Source organism: Schistocerca gregaria, chromosome 8 (genome assembly GCF_023897955.1).
Source record: "Schistocerca gregaria isolate iqSchGreg1 chromosome 8, iqSchGreg1.2, whole genome shotgun sequence".
Lineage (NCBI taxonomy): Eukaryota > Metazoa > Arthropoda > Insecta > Orthoptera > Acrididae > Schistocerca > Schistocerca gregaria.
The window spans coordinates 382456334-382472806 of NC_064927.1; the positions used below are offsets into that span (position 1 = coordinate 382456334).

Sequence of the window (16473 nt, forward strand, 5' to 3'; positions counted from 1 at the left end):
TAGTACTGCTGATAGACACACATAAAAGTAAAGACTGGAACTATTAGTTTCTTCTTTAGGCAGGAGAGATAGATAGATTGTGGAAGGTTAAAATAATTGTCATACCCCAGAATGCTAGGGAGCTCACCTGTTGAGATGAGAAGGTGGGTCTGTCTCAGGCTGGGGCTCCGGTGATCTGCCCTTTCTTTTAACGTTTCCCAATCTGCCTGTCTCTCCTCCCTGAAGAAGAAAGTAATGCCGTATTTACATGAATAAGCCGCACTCAAATCTAAGCTGCACCTGAAATATGAGACTCGAAATCAAGGAAAAAAATTTTCCCGAATCTAAGCCGTACCTGAAATTTGAGATTCGAAATTCAAGGGGAGAGAAAAGTTTTAGGCCGCACCTCCAAATCGAAACAAAGTTGATCCATTGTAATATGAGACACAATTTAGGTCTAATGAATGACGATACAGCTACAGTAGTTTGGTTCGAGTCGTAAGCTTAGCAGTTAAGCTTTACCAGGTAGCCATTGCTATGCGTCAGGCGTGCTTCGTCTGGTTTGAATCGGTTGCTTATTTTTCTTTGATCTGATAAGTGCAGCTCTCTTTGTTATAGGTGTTTATGTCACTCTAGGCTGAAAATGCATTATGCATTGTTTGTCGCATTCTGATAATAAGTGTTTACGACCTGTCGCCGCTCGCGGCATGGCTTGCTTTCGTGCGCGCTACCGCCGCTTACAATAAAAAAAGAGAGGAATTGTCTCATTAGCAAAACAATGGCAAGAGACTACCATTTGTTGTTACTTACACTGCTGCTTTCTTTGATAATGATCAACAAGAACCAAATAATATACTGTGTATGATAGATGTCCTGAACGAGAGTGTAGCTCAAATTTTTCTCTGTTTGAAAATCTTTGCAGACGCCTCTTTTGTGCTTTACCTTCTGCACAGAAATTAGTCATCTTAGATTTAAAAATCTAGTCAATTGCTGTGCTTCATTTCTGATTGTATCACTATTAGGCATAAGAATAATACGAATATAAACATGACAAGATATGTAAATAAAATAGAAAGAAACTTCCACATGGGAAAAATATGCTAAAAACAAAGACTCCAAGACCCACCAAGCGGGAAAGCGCCGGCAGACAGGCACATGAACAAAACACACAGAACCGCCAGCCCTCGCTACCGATGGCTGCTTCTTCAAGAAGAAGCAGCCATCGGTTGCGAGGGCTGGCGGTTCTGTGTGTGTGTTTGTGTGTTTTGTTCATGTGCCTGTCTGCCGGCGCTTTCCCGCTTGGTGGGTCTTGGAGTCTTTGTTTTTAGTACATGACAAGATATGTATATTCTTCCACATTTGCTGCTGTCTCACACTAGTTTCGTAGGTTATTAGGCAGACAGGATTTAAATGAGATAGCAGCAAACACGAAAAATACATGGCAAAATGTTTATATTCGTATTATTCTTATGGTGAAGAGAATACTGCATGTGATTCACAATTCATAAAAGTTCCTATTAGCAACCATCTCTTCTCTCGGGTAGGGAAAAATTCAGAACGTTGAGTTGGCCATATTGGCAAACATCCCAAATAGTCTTGCCACTCGGTTTTTCGTAGTACATTGAAATGCTGTTACATTCGAAGATGAACAATACGGAATTTGTATTTACTTCGTTGGATAATGTATGAAAATGCAGTAGTCGAAACTCGGGGCGGAGAAAATGCTCGTCTTTCACCTTTTTTTTTTTTTTTTTAATTTATTTACTGACGCAGAGGTTTTGGCACCAGTATTTATTTTTGTGCCTGCAAAGCATGCATGTGTAGTGCTACATATATTCGATGGCAGAAGTTAGTTGTGGTGGCACCTACCAACATTTTTCAGAACTTCCGCTTACTTTGCACTCGATTCTAAGCCGCAGGCGGTTTTTCGGATTACAAAAACCGGAAAAAACTTGCGGCTTAGATTTGAGTAAATATGCTAATTCCGAAAGTTAGGATTGTGTGTGTACTTTTTTGTGTGTCTGTCAGCAATACTAAATATTTTGCCTTGAAGATGGAGTACTAGCCAGCAATTCTGTCTCTCAAATATTTTGATCTTAACAGTTGTGTTACATTCCTTGGAGGTATTTTCAGTCCACTGATTTAACAAAAGCCCATTGTTGACATTTTGCAGTGCACTTGATCACCATTTAAGCTGTTAAAATACATTCTTTACCTACTGGTCTCAGGAAGCCACATGGCTCTCCAGTAACTGACTGTAGATGGCTCATATGTTTAATTCCACTATTTGTCATCAGTAAAGATACTGCAGCCAGGCAATAATTTTTGAGGAGTCCTGTTGTCTTCAGTTATTGTTGATCTGCTTAAGAAAGTTTGAAATGGGCAGTAGACATAATTTTACAGGGCAGTTATGGCTCTGATTGGTTTACATAGAGGGAATAGCCTAGAAAGTAATGTGTGTTGGTTTACATAGAGGGAATAGCCTAGAAAGTAAGGTGTGTGAACAAAAAATCATAATTCTAAGTTTTCATTGGATGTTTTTACTTGATGTCAACATACATACATACTGCGCTCAGTTTTAGACGACGATTCCTGCCATATCTCCATTAAGTGATGTTTCTATCTAACCTTCAAATAAGCTATTTCTTCCATTCTTTTTCTCTGTTTTCTTAGACAAAACGTTAACTGTTTCTGATCATCAGTCTTTACGTTAGTTCTGAGTTGCATGTGCTATTCTGCAGTAGTTTCATGGTAGGTGCCGTGGAAAAATCTTGAGGGCAATGGAAAGAGAAGAAGAAAGAGGTGAAGATGAGTTGGGAGATATGATACTGCGAGAAGAATTTGACGTAGAGCTGAAAGATGCAGACAATGACAGTTGTGGATACTGCCGAACCATCAGTTTAATAATTCATGGTTGCAAAATATTGAGAAAAATTACTTTCAGAAGAATGGATAAACTGATAAGAAGCTATGCCAGGGAGATTCTGTTTGGTTTCTAGAGAAATGTAGGAACATGCAAAGCAGTACTGATCCTACGACTTATCCTATATTGGTGTGCACATATGAAGGTGAGTGGTGGGATGATACACAGTGGCAACAAGCAGTGTACCCCATGATGCTCCAGCCACCAGCATTACTCTGCTGTATCAGCCTTTAGCAAGCACTTCGGGGTGTGGGTATGAGATTTAGCATTTATTTTCATGTTAGGTTAGATATGTGAGGTTATGTACCCACTATCGTGTTCATTTTGGGTGGCATAAAGCAAATATGACAAGAATTACATTAAGAAGTGACAAAGTTTTCAGAGCATATAAATACTACTTAGAAGTGTCAGAAGCAGCAACAATGATGCAGTGTAGCTCTCAACCTATTAGTGCCAATCATCAGGAAAGGCAACAGCTGTAGCCTGAGGTGAGGTGTGAGACCGATACAGAGAGCATACAGGCGAAACCACAAAGTATTCTCTTTCTCTCTCTGTGCTGAATGCTTCATGTTTCTTCCTTTTCAAGTGCACACCATTATATAAAATAGGCTGAAGGAAGGAAAACCAATGTTTATAGCATTTGTAGACTTAGAAAAAAATGTTCTTGGTTTTCAAGCTGTGTTAGTTCCAATAAAATTCTCGAGCTTTCGATGGCCAGCTCCACCATTGTCGTCAGGAGTAAAACTACTGACTGCTGGGACTGGCACTATTTCCCCCTTATACAGGGTACGTTCCGAAAGTAATGCAATTGAATTTCCCGCGCCGCTCCTAGTAGTCGGAGTGGGAGCGGGCCACATGGAGTAGGTGGGGAGGGGACGCTAAGCTTTGCCGCAAAACCAGTTTCAGTGCTCTCCGAGCTGTGGAAGCGGCAGGACGTCTGTTATTGTAAACCTCTGCGCGCCGACCGTGTCACGGAAGACCAACCGAGCGGAAATTTCAAGTGAACTTTTGCAACGTGTTGAAATTGAACCTGATTATTTGGACAACGTCATCACTGGTGATGAAACCTGGGTTTTTGAATACGACCCAGAAACAAAACGCCAAAGCTCTGAGTGGCACACTGATCAGTCCCCCAAGCCCAAAAAGGCAAGAATGAGCATATCAAAAGTGAAAACAATGCTCATTGTCTTTTTCGACAGCAAAGGAGTGGTCCATAAGGAGTTTGTTCCTCAAGGACAGACAGTTAACGCTGCCTACTACGTGGATGTGCTGGAAAGACTCTGCAAAAGGTTCGTCAGGACGAGAAAGGACATCTCCGCTACCTGGCAACTCCATCACGACAACGCGCCTTGCCACAACGCGCTACGAGTCCGCGAGTTCCTGGCCAAACACCAGGTGCCAACGCTGCCCCCCCCCCCCCCCCCTATAGTCCTGACCTCGCCCCAGCTGACTTCTTTTTGTTTCCTAGGATTAAGTCAGCCCTGAAAGGAACCCGTTTTTCGTCCATAGACGAGATCCAATCCGCCGTGACGAAGACCTTGCGAGAGGTCCCAGAAGACGCCTTCCAGGGCGCGTACCGATCATGGCAGAGTCGCTGGAAAAAATGTGTAGAGGCCCAAGGACAGTACTTTGAAGAATTTTAAGTGTTTGTGCAAATCTGTTCAATAAATTACTTTAAAAAAAAATAATTGCATTACTTTCGGAACGCACCCTGTATACCTATGATTATGGCTGCTGGCACCAATCAGAGAGGGCCAAAACGACGCATGTGCGGAAGGTTAGTTGGGTAGTCAGAACAGCTTTGGCCCGCCGTGGGACTGAGTTATGGCAAATGGCACGAGGGGCCAGTGCTACATTTGAAACTGCTGCCCTAGCCTCCCTACAAGGGCTAAGCACCAGCCGTTGTTTTCTTTCGACATCAAAAGCCCGCTCCCGTGCCCTACTTATTGTGTAGCACTGGTCCGTGTTGAAATTGTTGCCGTTCATTCTAATCTCGTCTGTCTCATTTATGACAGAGTCCCAGTATGTTGATGCATCAACCAAGACCCTTATGTTCTCAAACTGTTTTCTGTGTCCATTTTCAAGGCAATGCTCAGCTATGGCTGACTTGTTGAGCTCCTTTTGCTTAATATGTCTCTTGTGCTCGGTACAATGCTCTGCAACAGTGCAAATTGTCTGGCCTATATAGGTACTGTCACACATCAGGTAAATGAGGAGCTATGTTGTCTTCAACCTGGTGCAACATATCTCTTATCTTGGAGGGGGGCCAGAACTCTGGTTTGAATCTATGTCTCTACAGTGGATGTCCTAACTTGCTGCTTGTTGCCCCACAGTGTGGTAGGAAAGCCGGCAATTCAGACTGTGGGTGGTCGTCATCAGAAATAACTTTGGCTCTGTGTATTAAAGTGTTCAGGACTGGTGAAAACAACTGGCATTCAAATATTTATCAGTGTGTGTTGGTTTCTTGTACACTGAATGATCAAGCCACGCAACTAAAACATTTGAGAATGATAGCTCACTATCCTTCTCCAACTTGATCGTAAATTTGATGTTGGCGTGGACACTATTCATGTGGTCCATGAACGGCTGCAGTGTATTTTCAAAGTGAAGCCATTTCAGGAAGGTGTCATCGACATACCTAAGGAAGCAAGATGAATGCAACAATGCAGAGTTCAGAGCCTGCTCCTCAAAGTGCACCATGAAGAAATTCGCGACTGCAGGAGAAAGTGGCTCGCCTATTGCTGTGCCACCCATCATTTCATAATATTCATCGCAGTGTAAGAAGTACATTGTCATTAGAACATGATGGAACAACTTGACGATTCTAGGTGGAAACTGTTGGGCCAAAAGATCCAGTGCGTATTGTACTGGCACCCTCGTAAAAAGTGACACCCCATTCAGACTAATCATTACATTGTTTCAACCTATTTTCTTAGGTGTTTCAACAAATGTTTGCGACTTTAAAACATGGTGTTCACAATGACCCAATTTTGGCGCTAATAATCTTGCAAGATGTTTTGCCAGTCTGTAGGTGGGTGAGCTGATTGCACTAACAATGGGCCTAAGAGGAACATGTTCCTTATGTGTCTTTGGCAGTCCATAAGGCCTGAGAGGCCTGGTGGCGCGAGGCATTAATTTCTTCACCACTTCATCCGCAGTGGTGGATAGTTAGTGCTTGTATGGAGGTGGGAGCGGTAGTTTTAAGTGTGGCACTGGTCCCTCATGCCACCTGATATTACTCGGTCCCACGGCAGCCTGGAACTGCTATAAATTGCCAAACTCACCTTCCATGCACATGTCATTTCAGCCCTCTCTGATTGCTGCCAGCGGCTTTAATCTTAGGTAAATAAGCGGGAAATAGTGCCAGTCCCAGCAGTCTGTAGTTTTACTCCTGATGACAATGATGGAGCTAGCCATTGAAAGCTCAGGAATTTTATTGGAATTGACATGACTTGAAAACTGAGCAGATTTTATGCAGTCTTACCACCACACAAGGCTCAGAGGACATTTGTAGATTTAGAGAAAGCTGTTGACAATGTTGACTGCGTTACACTCACTGAAATTTGAAAGGCAGTAGGGTTGAAATACATGGAGAGAAAGGTCGTTTACGGTTTATACAGAAACCAGACTGCAATTATAGGATTTGAAGTACATAAAAGGGAAGCAGTAGTAAAGAAAGGAGTAAGACGGGGTTGCAGCATATTCCTTATATTATTCAGTTTGTATGTTAAGCAACTAGTAAAGGAAACCAAGGAGAATTCCAAAGATGAGTTAGACTCGAGGAAAAGAAATAAAAAATTTTAAGTTTGCTGAGGACATTGTAGTTTTGTCAGAGAGAGCAGAGAACGTGGAAGAGCAGTTGAATGGGATGGATAGTGTCTTGAAAAGAGATTGCAGTATGAAAATAATAAAAGTAAAAGAAGAATAATGGATTGTAGTTGAATTAAATCAGGCAGTGGTGAGGAAATTAGATTAGGAGATGAGATACTAAAAGGTGTAAATGAGTTTTGCTGTTTAGACAGCATAATAACTAATGATGGCACAAGTACAGAAGACAGCTACAGCAAAAAAGCATTTCTGAAAAATAGGAATTTTTTAATATCTGGTATAGAGTAGAGCCTTTTTGGAGGTATTTGTGTGGAGTATAGCCTTGTATGGGAGTGAAACAAGGACAATAAGTGGTTCAGATAAGAATAGCATAGAAGCTTTCAAAATGTTGTGCTATGGTACAATGTTGAAGATTAAATGGGTAAATCGAATAACAAGTTAGGAGATACTAAATTAAAATGGGGAAAAAGGAGATACTAAATGAAAATGGGGAAAAAAGGAGATACTAAATCAAAATGGGGGGAAAAAAGAAATTGATGAAAAGAACGGAACAGTTATTTGTTATGAGGCATCACGGAACCATCAGTTTGGCAGTGGAAGGAAATGTGGGGAGTAAAAGCTGTAGAAGGAGATTGAGGCTTGAATGCAGTAGGTAGCTTCAAATGAAAGAAGATTACTGTAGTTATGCAGAATTGAAGAAGCTTGCACAGGATAGGTTAACATGGAGACCCACATGAAACCACTCTTCAGACTGAAGACAACAGCATCTGATTATAAGTCTCAAAATCACTTAACATGGGTGAAACAGTGTACTCACTTTAATCATAGGTAAAAAAGGAAACTGACAGTGTGATAGCCTCAATCACCTTAATGCGTGAAGATGAATTATAGTTTATGAGCATGGAAACTAAAGATTTCAGCCAATAATACCTCAGTGGTACTTCAATTTCAGCTGGTTTTCTTCAGGTTGCAAGGATCTTGTCCCTACTTCCACAGTGGCATCAAGAAATTTGTTGTGTACATTACAGCATCTACATGTTCAACATGATTTTGGCAAAAAATAAAAACAGCAGGGTGTAGCTTTTCATGGAAAACAGAGTGCACAGGAGCAAAAACTAGAGACTTATTAACAGAAAAAGTCATACATGGGGATAAACCTATGGGGATGGAAACCACATTTTTGTGCACTATGTTATGGAATATAAATGACATAAGTCCTGTGAAAAGAAGGAGAAGAAGATGAAAATGAAGACTGGCTCATTAAGTGATGCAAACAATGTTGGCTCATACATCTCTCTCTTAACAATGGAGTTCACATGAAAGTAAAGACATATGAAAACTGACACAAACAACACACTGAAAGGCGAAGGTAGCAAAAGAGCTGACTGAAGGAGAAATTAATTAGGTAATAATAACAATAAAAGATATAAAAAGTGGATACTACATAACTTCAGTGTAGTCAAAATCTTATCTGAAAAACTGAAATTCTCAAAGATTGTAATCTCAGGAACTGTTAGGAATAATGTAGCTGTCATTCATGACAGAGATAGCCTAAAAAACAGTTTGTTGTTGTCACTAATGGAATAACAAGCTACCCATGTTCCAAAGTAATACATAAAAACATCCCACAATCACATTTGATTGGAAGCAGTTGAAACTGTATTTGACATGGAAACAAGTAAGTCCACTCTAAAACAAATTTAAAAAAATGATGAACTCTTGCTGGTAATTAGAATAGTGATAGAGTTACACTATTACACCACTTAGAAGACTCTCATTTACGTACATATGCTTCAAGCCACTGTATAGTGCATGGTGGAGGATCATTTCCTTTCCTGTGCCACTCACAAATAGAATGAGGGAGAAACAACGGTTTTATGCCTCAACATGAGCCCAAGTCTCTCTTATAGTCCTTACTTGAAACATATGTTGGCAGTGCTAGAATAATTCTGCAGTCAGCTTCAAATGCCAGTTCTCTAAATTTTTGAATAATGCTTTGTGAAAAGTGTTTAGCTAATTGACTTTTATTCAGGAAGAGCCATTTTCAAATCTGAGTCTGGCTATCGTAAAGTGTTTTTTTGTTTATCGAAATTTATTATGCAAAATGTTGGGGCAGATGATCTGAACTGTTGACTTTCCTGTCATCCTTTTCCTAGCTGAACTTAGGCTACATCTCTAGTCATCTCACTGTTACTGGGAAGTTGTACCTTAGTCTGCTTTCTTTTGTTCAGCAAAATTGTGTACACTGTAGGAGAAACACTACACACAAATAAACAAAAGAAACAATGAAAATGCTAACATTGTGACAGTAGCTGGATGATGTAAGCACACTGAAGATACAAAGACTTACGTAACTTGATGTTACATTCGTACACCCTCAAGGTGCAATAAAAAATTAATCAATGGAAAAGTATACAAGTTACATTAATATAATAATGTTCACATATTCTAAGATTGGTACTTGAATGAGATACGATAGCTTTGTTACATACTTCCTTTATATGTCAGATCACCAATATCATCATGGCAATCTAATGATGTGTTCCACCCAAAATGTCTCAAGTGAAGTCGTGGCTTCTTATTTAGTGACAAAAACAACAATTGTGCAGTACTCCTCTTGATTGTCATGAGGTTTGTTGACATTTTGTATAATATTTAGACTCCTATCACATTGTTTTAGTTAATGAATTTACATCCCTTGGCCCAAAGTAGTTGCATCATTTTTAGATCACCACGATATGTACAATATAGAAACCAATGTATAATAAAAAAGTTTGTCAACATGTTGGCACTTAAGTGATTTTGTACCTTATATGAGAATAAAAAGTTACAGTCTACATTGCAGTTTCTGTTCTTTCTATTGGTGCTGACTGTTTTTGGTAATAAAACCATCATCTGAAGAAAATTAATTTACCTTGAGGATCTAGTCCTCAGAGCTGCTGTGTACTGTTAAAAGATAGCCATCACAACTTGCTGACTGTCTGGTGACTCAAACTGCAGCATTGTTTATGCTTGTATATTGAAACAATTAGGTTAGAATTAGTTGGCACTGCTGTCATACTGTTTAATGAAATAGTTAAAACATTTCTGTATTGTACTGGACGGTACATGCAATCAAAAGTCTTTACAAAATGTCAGAATTACTCTCTCTGGTCAGACCAGTTATATGTGTTTCTGTTGGTAAAAATATACCATTATAGAATCACTCAATAATTTATATTCACCCAGTTCATCTAGTTCCGCTGACACAGTTTTTTAATAAAATTTCTGAGCAAGCTTTGTTGCTCTAGTGCATTTAGAAGGCATTGATAGGTTAATAATTAAAAGTTGAAAATAAGAACAAAAGACAGAAATAAATGCTAATAAATACTTTCTCAAAACACTGCATACATTTCTCACATGGAGACATAGTTTCCACTGTACTCATTGCATCTTTCTTTCCATCTCAGTCACTGATAAATGCACTTTTTCCAAATATCTTTTGACTGTTGGCCATATTTAAAATATCACATCTACCAGAGGTCTATGTCCGCAGAAAACTACCATTCTTCCAGTTGAACTTTCACTTGCAAAAACATGGTAATATCTTTTTGGTCAAGGTGGGGTCAGTATGGTGCTTGATAAAGAACTGAAATTGTAACTATTAAATATGTATCACAGTTTTTTAACCCACGTGCTGGAACATTTGGCACAAAAATCCATCTTGGCTGCATACTGCTGAAGAGGTGAGAGGAGGAGGTGAATTGATTGTTGAACAAGAAACTGACTTCTTTTATTTTTACTACACTTCCATTTTTTTCCAGCAAGTATGAATGTTTTGTATCACCTCACTGATTGCATTAGTTATTCAAATAATGGTATAAGATTTTACAGGTGGTGGTGGTGGTGGTGGTAATAGTAATAGTAATAGTAGTATTTTCTGTTTTATTATGCATTTTACCTGTGAAAATAATTGCTGGTGTGATGTAATTTTTCAGAAATCAGTGTTTAGTTGCTTGCTCACGTGACTGTGTTAACATCAAAGATTTCCATGCAAAATGAATAAAACTTGTTGGAAAGCACTTTGTTCCACATAATGTAATCCCTGTCAACATAAAATATTCCCTTATTTTTGACAATTCGGTGGGTAACAAATCGAAATGTATTATGCATGCATTGAAGACGATGAACCATCAGTGTGTCCAAAAACCACTATGACCAATGAAACTGTGAAGAAAATATCATCAGTTACTGGCAAGTATGCTAGCTCACTCACATTTCAAAGATCTCATCAGCCTAGGTCCTTCAAATTTTACGGGAAGAACTGAGTATAACAATGCTTTTTTCTCAGTTGAATCATAGGTGTTAACTACTGAAAAAGATACACATGATTGAACAGGCTTGTTTTAATTGCAACCCTGTGAGTTTCCTCGATGTTTTATACCACTAGATTAGTTGAGTGTTCATTATTATCCATCAGAGATGAAGTAGCAGTTGGAACAGTTGGTTACAAAAAGTGAACATTCAACAAAGAAAGTGAAAATTCTGTTTTCAGAAAATGTCATGACTGCTGTTTTGTGGCTTTCCTGTGGTTCGGTGTTTACAGACTTTTTCCATAAGGGCAAAATTATTCAAAGAGTATTAAATTTCACTACTAGACAAATTAAAGGCCATTACTCTGATTGAATGTTGTTCACATCTTCAAACGAAGGAACTTCTCTTCCCTCATGACAGTGCACCCTTGCACATATCTTGAATTGTTTCTGGGTGACTTTTGAAGAAAAGTGCTTCTATAAATGCATTGTTTGATAATGGATTCCAGTTGGGAATAAAAGAGAGGGGCTTACCAGTTATGGCATATGCCTTATGTCCAAGGAAAAACTCATGAGAAACTTGGTCAGAAGTGGGAGATTGGAACCATTCTCAGTTATCTCTGGGACATCAAACTTCGTTGAAGACTCGTTCCTGCTAACAAATGAGTGGATGGCCGAAGATTTTTATCAGATGATGAAATTGAAAATGGGACAGGTATTTCTTTTGCGTTCGCACTGATCATACCTCACTGAGGGTATTAAAAAGACTAAATGTGTCGATTTATATATTAATGTGTGTGTGTGTGTGTGTGTGTGTGTGTGTGTGTGTGTGTGTGTGTGTGTGTGTGTGTGGTTTTTTTTGTGGAGGGGGGGGGGGGGGGGATCTAGGAAGCATTTAGTTTCTTTTTAGACTGAAATTTTTGAATATCTCTCATATGGTTTTCCATTAAAACAGGTGGTTGCTTTTTGATTCTGTAGAAACTCTGAACAGAAAAATTGGCCAATGTTTGTTAATACTTTTTTATTTTATTTTGAGTATGGCAATACAGCGACGATATTTTATATAAGTACAACAATATGTAAACAAAATGTATAAAACAAAACAATGTGTAAGTAGTACATGTGTAAAAAAAAGCAATAGCACAAAAGGATAAAGTACAAACACTCAAGACAAAATAACTACATGTTAAAAGCTTGGCAAGCCTGAATAGAAACTCATTCATATATTTAAAGCTCAATATCTAGATAGCACAGCCAATCCAAAGCAGAGGGTGTCACATATATAACCTCAGAGACAGGTCCGGCATATCTTCTTAAGGGGCATTCCTCAATAATATGGCGGACGTTCTGTTCTGGTGTTCCACAGTCACAGGCTGGTGAATCGCATAGACCCCACTTGTACTTATATGCATTGCATCTTGCATGGCCCATTCTGATATGGTTTAATTTAGTCCAGGTACCTCTCTTCAGGTCAAAGCCTGGTAATTCCAGAGTAGAATACCTTGTTTATTAATTCCAGAATCATTCCAAAAGTGCCGCCATTGCTCCTTGATGTCAGGTTGATGTTCTTGTGTATTAACCCATATAGGCTTCCGTGGCCTCAGGCGGGTCGATGGTATTTCGTTCAAAACATCATTGATCGGTAGATTCTGTGGGTAATCTGAGTCATGAATTTTTGACCACTCTCTTGCTGCTGCTTCTTGCCTTCTCAATTGTGGAGGTGGGATATTGCTTAGAGAATGCAGCCAAGAGACTGGGGTGGATTTAATAGTACCTGTAATTATCCTCATACACTTGTTCAACTGGACGTCAATTTTTTTAGTATGAGTGCTCGAGTGCTAGACAGCAGAGCAATATTCGGCAATAGGATGTACCAGGGCTATTGCGGCAGTACGTAAGGTGGATGCTTGAGCTCCCCAAGTCAAGCCAGCCAATTTTCTCAGGATCTTGTTGTGACTCTTTAGCTTTTGGCTTACGTTTTCTAGATGTTTTTTGTAAGTCAGGGAGTGGTCAAATGTTATGCTGAGGTATTTGGGGTTGAAGTTGTGTTTGACTCTGTGTTCACAGAAGTTGACATTCAGTTCTTGGTGGGCCATTTTATTGTTCAAGTGGAAAACACACACCTCAGTCTAGGTTGGATTAGATCAGAATCACCATTCTTTATAATAGGAATTCAAGGACTCCGTATCTTCTGTGAGTATGTTCGCTCCTTCCGTAAGTGTTTTAGTTTGTACAACTAAAACACTTGGGGAAGGAGCAAATGTACTCACACAAGATCTGGAGTCCTTGAATTCCTATTATAAATATTATTAATGTTGTTAATACTATGCTTTTATCAGGATTCTGTAGAAACTCTGAACAGAAAAAAATGTCTATGTCTGTTAATACTATGCTTTTATCAGGAAACTTGAGATTCACCATAATGATGACTGAGCAGCTTCTCAATCTGATCTACTACAGTAATCAGTAGTGTGGAAAATAATGTTGACCTTGTCATCAGTTGCTTAGCCAATATTTTGGAGTCTAGTTCAAGCAAAACTGTACTGCATTGTATTATTTTTTTTTTTTGTAAGTTTAAGACCTGAGGGGCAAATTCTGCTTATAAATTTAATATTTATTTTAAATTTTGAAGGAGTTGGTGGCACTGATGGAAATGGTGACGTTTTTGATCCAAATAATATAGAGGCATTCACTGAGTTTGTACATGCACAGACTTCTGATTTGGGAGTTCATTTCATGATGGCAGATGGGGTAAGTGTCATATCTCATTTAAGAATAAGCATGGCTGCATATATTAGTTTTATTCACAGATTTTACGTAACATTTTAATTTCGAGGGGAAAAGGATAACCCTTTCATCAGTTATTAAAATTTTTGTATTCAGGGATTATGAATGACTGTTAATTCGCAAAGGGACAATTTAACAGTAAAATAAGCATTTAGTCATACAGTACACAGGTGACTGTTTTCGACTTAGTGGGATCAATTCTCTTATGTAAATATGAAGTACATAGTGATGTATTGCAGCTGACTGTGTAACTGGAAAAAGATATTTGTTTGCCACCATATAAGCCTATGTATGGTGTGGGCAATGCACTTATTTATAAAATAAGTAAACACAGTCACAGTTATCCAAATTATTTTCATTTATGCCACTTTTGTAAAGCATATTGCTTAGTGATTGATGTGGTCTGTATTATGTAACATTCTACAGAATTATGAAATAAGTGAAGGGTACAAGGGAAAAAGGATCAAAATCCACTTTTTAATATTGTGCTGTAATTTAATTTGGAGTTAAAAGTGCAGCAGATTAAGCATGGCAGACATACAGTGATTATTTTAACAATGAAAAGTCAAATCCTACATGTTCACAAACAAAACAGTAATCTAGTCCACTTAATAGAACATATTACATACACATAATTGTTTGCCTTAGAAGTAAACAACATTTGTGGGATATTACATAAAAATGCCTATAAGAGACTTATGAAATTAATGTAATCTCTATACCAAATTACTCATTGTTGGCTACATGTAATTTTGAAAAATAGACCTGTGCACTTTCAGAGGCACTTGGTTTTACGCTGCATCTTTTGATGTGCTCATTCCAATCACTGTTGTTTTAGTGTGGGCTTTTTGATTTATTAAGCTCATATCTTCACCACATTCCATGTAACTGTGCACTCTAACAGGAAAAGATTACTTTTATTCAAATCTGTTATATTGATGAACCATAGAGCGGATGAAGCGAATAAAGACAACTTTATTCTGGTTGAGCAAGTATTGCAAAAAGTGTGGAAAAGCCAAGCAAGTATCGCAAAAAATGTGGCAATGTTGAACTGAGAAAACAAGATGAAAAAAGTGGAAGTCAAACAACAATGGGCAACTTCATCAGCTCCTGGAAGGAGAACATGCACATTAAACATGTAAAAGATATGTCTCACTTGTAGTGTACATCATTACCACTAATATTATGCACTGAAACATTTTCCATGAAATCTATACCTATTGGCAATGTTCATGTTTTCATTGTCAGGAGACTTCCATCTTCTCCTTATGTCAGTTTCTAGCCACTTAATTTCTTTATCTACGTCTTCTGCACTCCTGTTATAATTAAGTTTTATTGCAGGAAGGGATTTCTGTTTTGCTTTGAATTTTTCACATTCAGGGTAAGTATCTGACCTGGGATACAATAAAAAAAGGGGGGAGCTCTGGAAATGCCTCTATGTACATTAGATGCTCTATTTTGATGTTTAATTCTTCAGGTAGATAAATTTTAGATGTATCTTATTGTGGAGGTTATCATGAGAAGAATAGCCTTGAATGGAACTTATATGTTTCATAACATTTTCAACAGCATCAGCTGACTCTTTATGGGTCAAACAGAACGAGAACCTCACCAGTCAGTAGGAGCAAGGCCAGTAGTAGAAAGAGATTTCTTGATTGCTAACATATTCTGGTTTGTTACATCAAGCACACTGAGAAAGGTATTGTAACAACCTAGAATTTCAGTAATGTTTCTTTCCATCTGTAAATATACTATGGGAACAGGATGCATGTAGAGGTAAACTGAACAAACTGTCCCACAAATATCTGCACATAAATATATATTTCCACAGTAGTCATAAGCGTGTACACAGCAAGAGACATAAATGCAGACTGTTAGAATAACATGGCGATTCGAAAATGTCCGATCTCAGTCAAAGATCATGTTGTTCAGGGTAGATATGACCTATTGATGCCACACAGCACCCCACCCCCCCCCCCCCTCCCCCCCCCCCCCCCCCCCTGCAGTATGGAGTACCACAGGTGAATCATCTTGGCTGGAGACAGTGTGGGCATTGATGCAGTTGGTGGTTGTACGAGATGGTAGATGCACTACCGGGACCTCCGCCTCGACTGGGGCAGGGTGTAGAGGCGGAACGACTAGAGGCAGGTCCACCTAGAAGTCGTTGAACCAGTGAGGGTGGACGATGTGGCTGCCAGCTCATGAGCAGGCGGGTGGAATGGCAGGTGGCAGGGTGTAGTTGTGGCAAACCTGGATGCTAACCGAGCTATCCAGCAAGATGAAGGCGCGTATTGTCATCGGGTCGCACTCACTAGGGAGGGTGAGGCTCTGTACAACACTCAAGTGTAGCTGGTCGTTGGGTGGTGAGGTCGCGGTGTCTGTAAGTAGAATGAGAACTTGGTCGTCAAGAGTTACAATTGAAATGTCGTCCACATGGTGTGGGGGGTATGTTGCAGAGCAGGTTGACTCCCGGAGAGGGTGTATAAGTCACACACGGGGTGGAGGTTGACGTATCCGAGAAACCCGCAAATGGTGTTGGATGAAAAAATCGGGATAGTGGCCCAAGGAGAAACGTTGTTGGACTCCATGGCAGGAGAGAGACTGGCAGGAGAGTCATTAGAAGAATCTTACTTAGCCAGCAGGGGGGCATCGGGGTCCACAAAA

General features: G+C 39.3%; 1 protein-coding gene across 1 annotated transcript in view; it reads left to right on the forward strand.

Moving 5' to 3' along the window:
• Positions 1–16473, forward strand: part of LOC126284819 (cap-specific mRNA (nucleoside-2'-O-)-methyltransferase 1) — a 241890-nt gene that overhangs the window by 62885 nt on the left and 162532 nt on the right. Inside the window, exon 8 of the mRNA XM_049984029.1 lies at positions 13655–13773. Within this exon, the coding sequence (XP_049839986.1) occupies positions 13655–13773 (119 nt within the window). The remainder of the gene's footprint in view (positions 1–13654; positions 13774–16473) is intronic.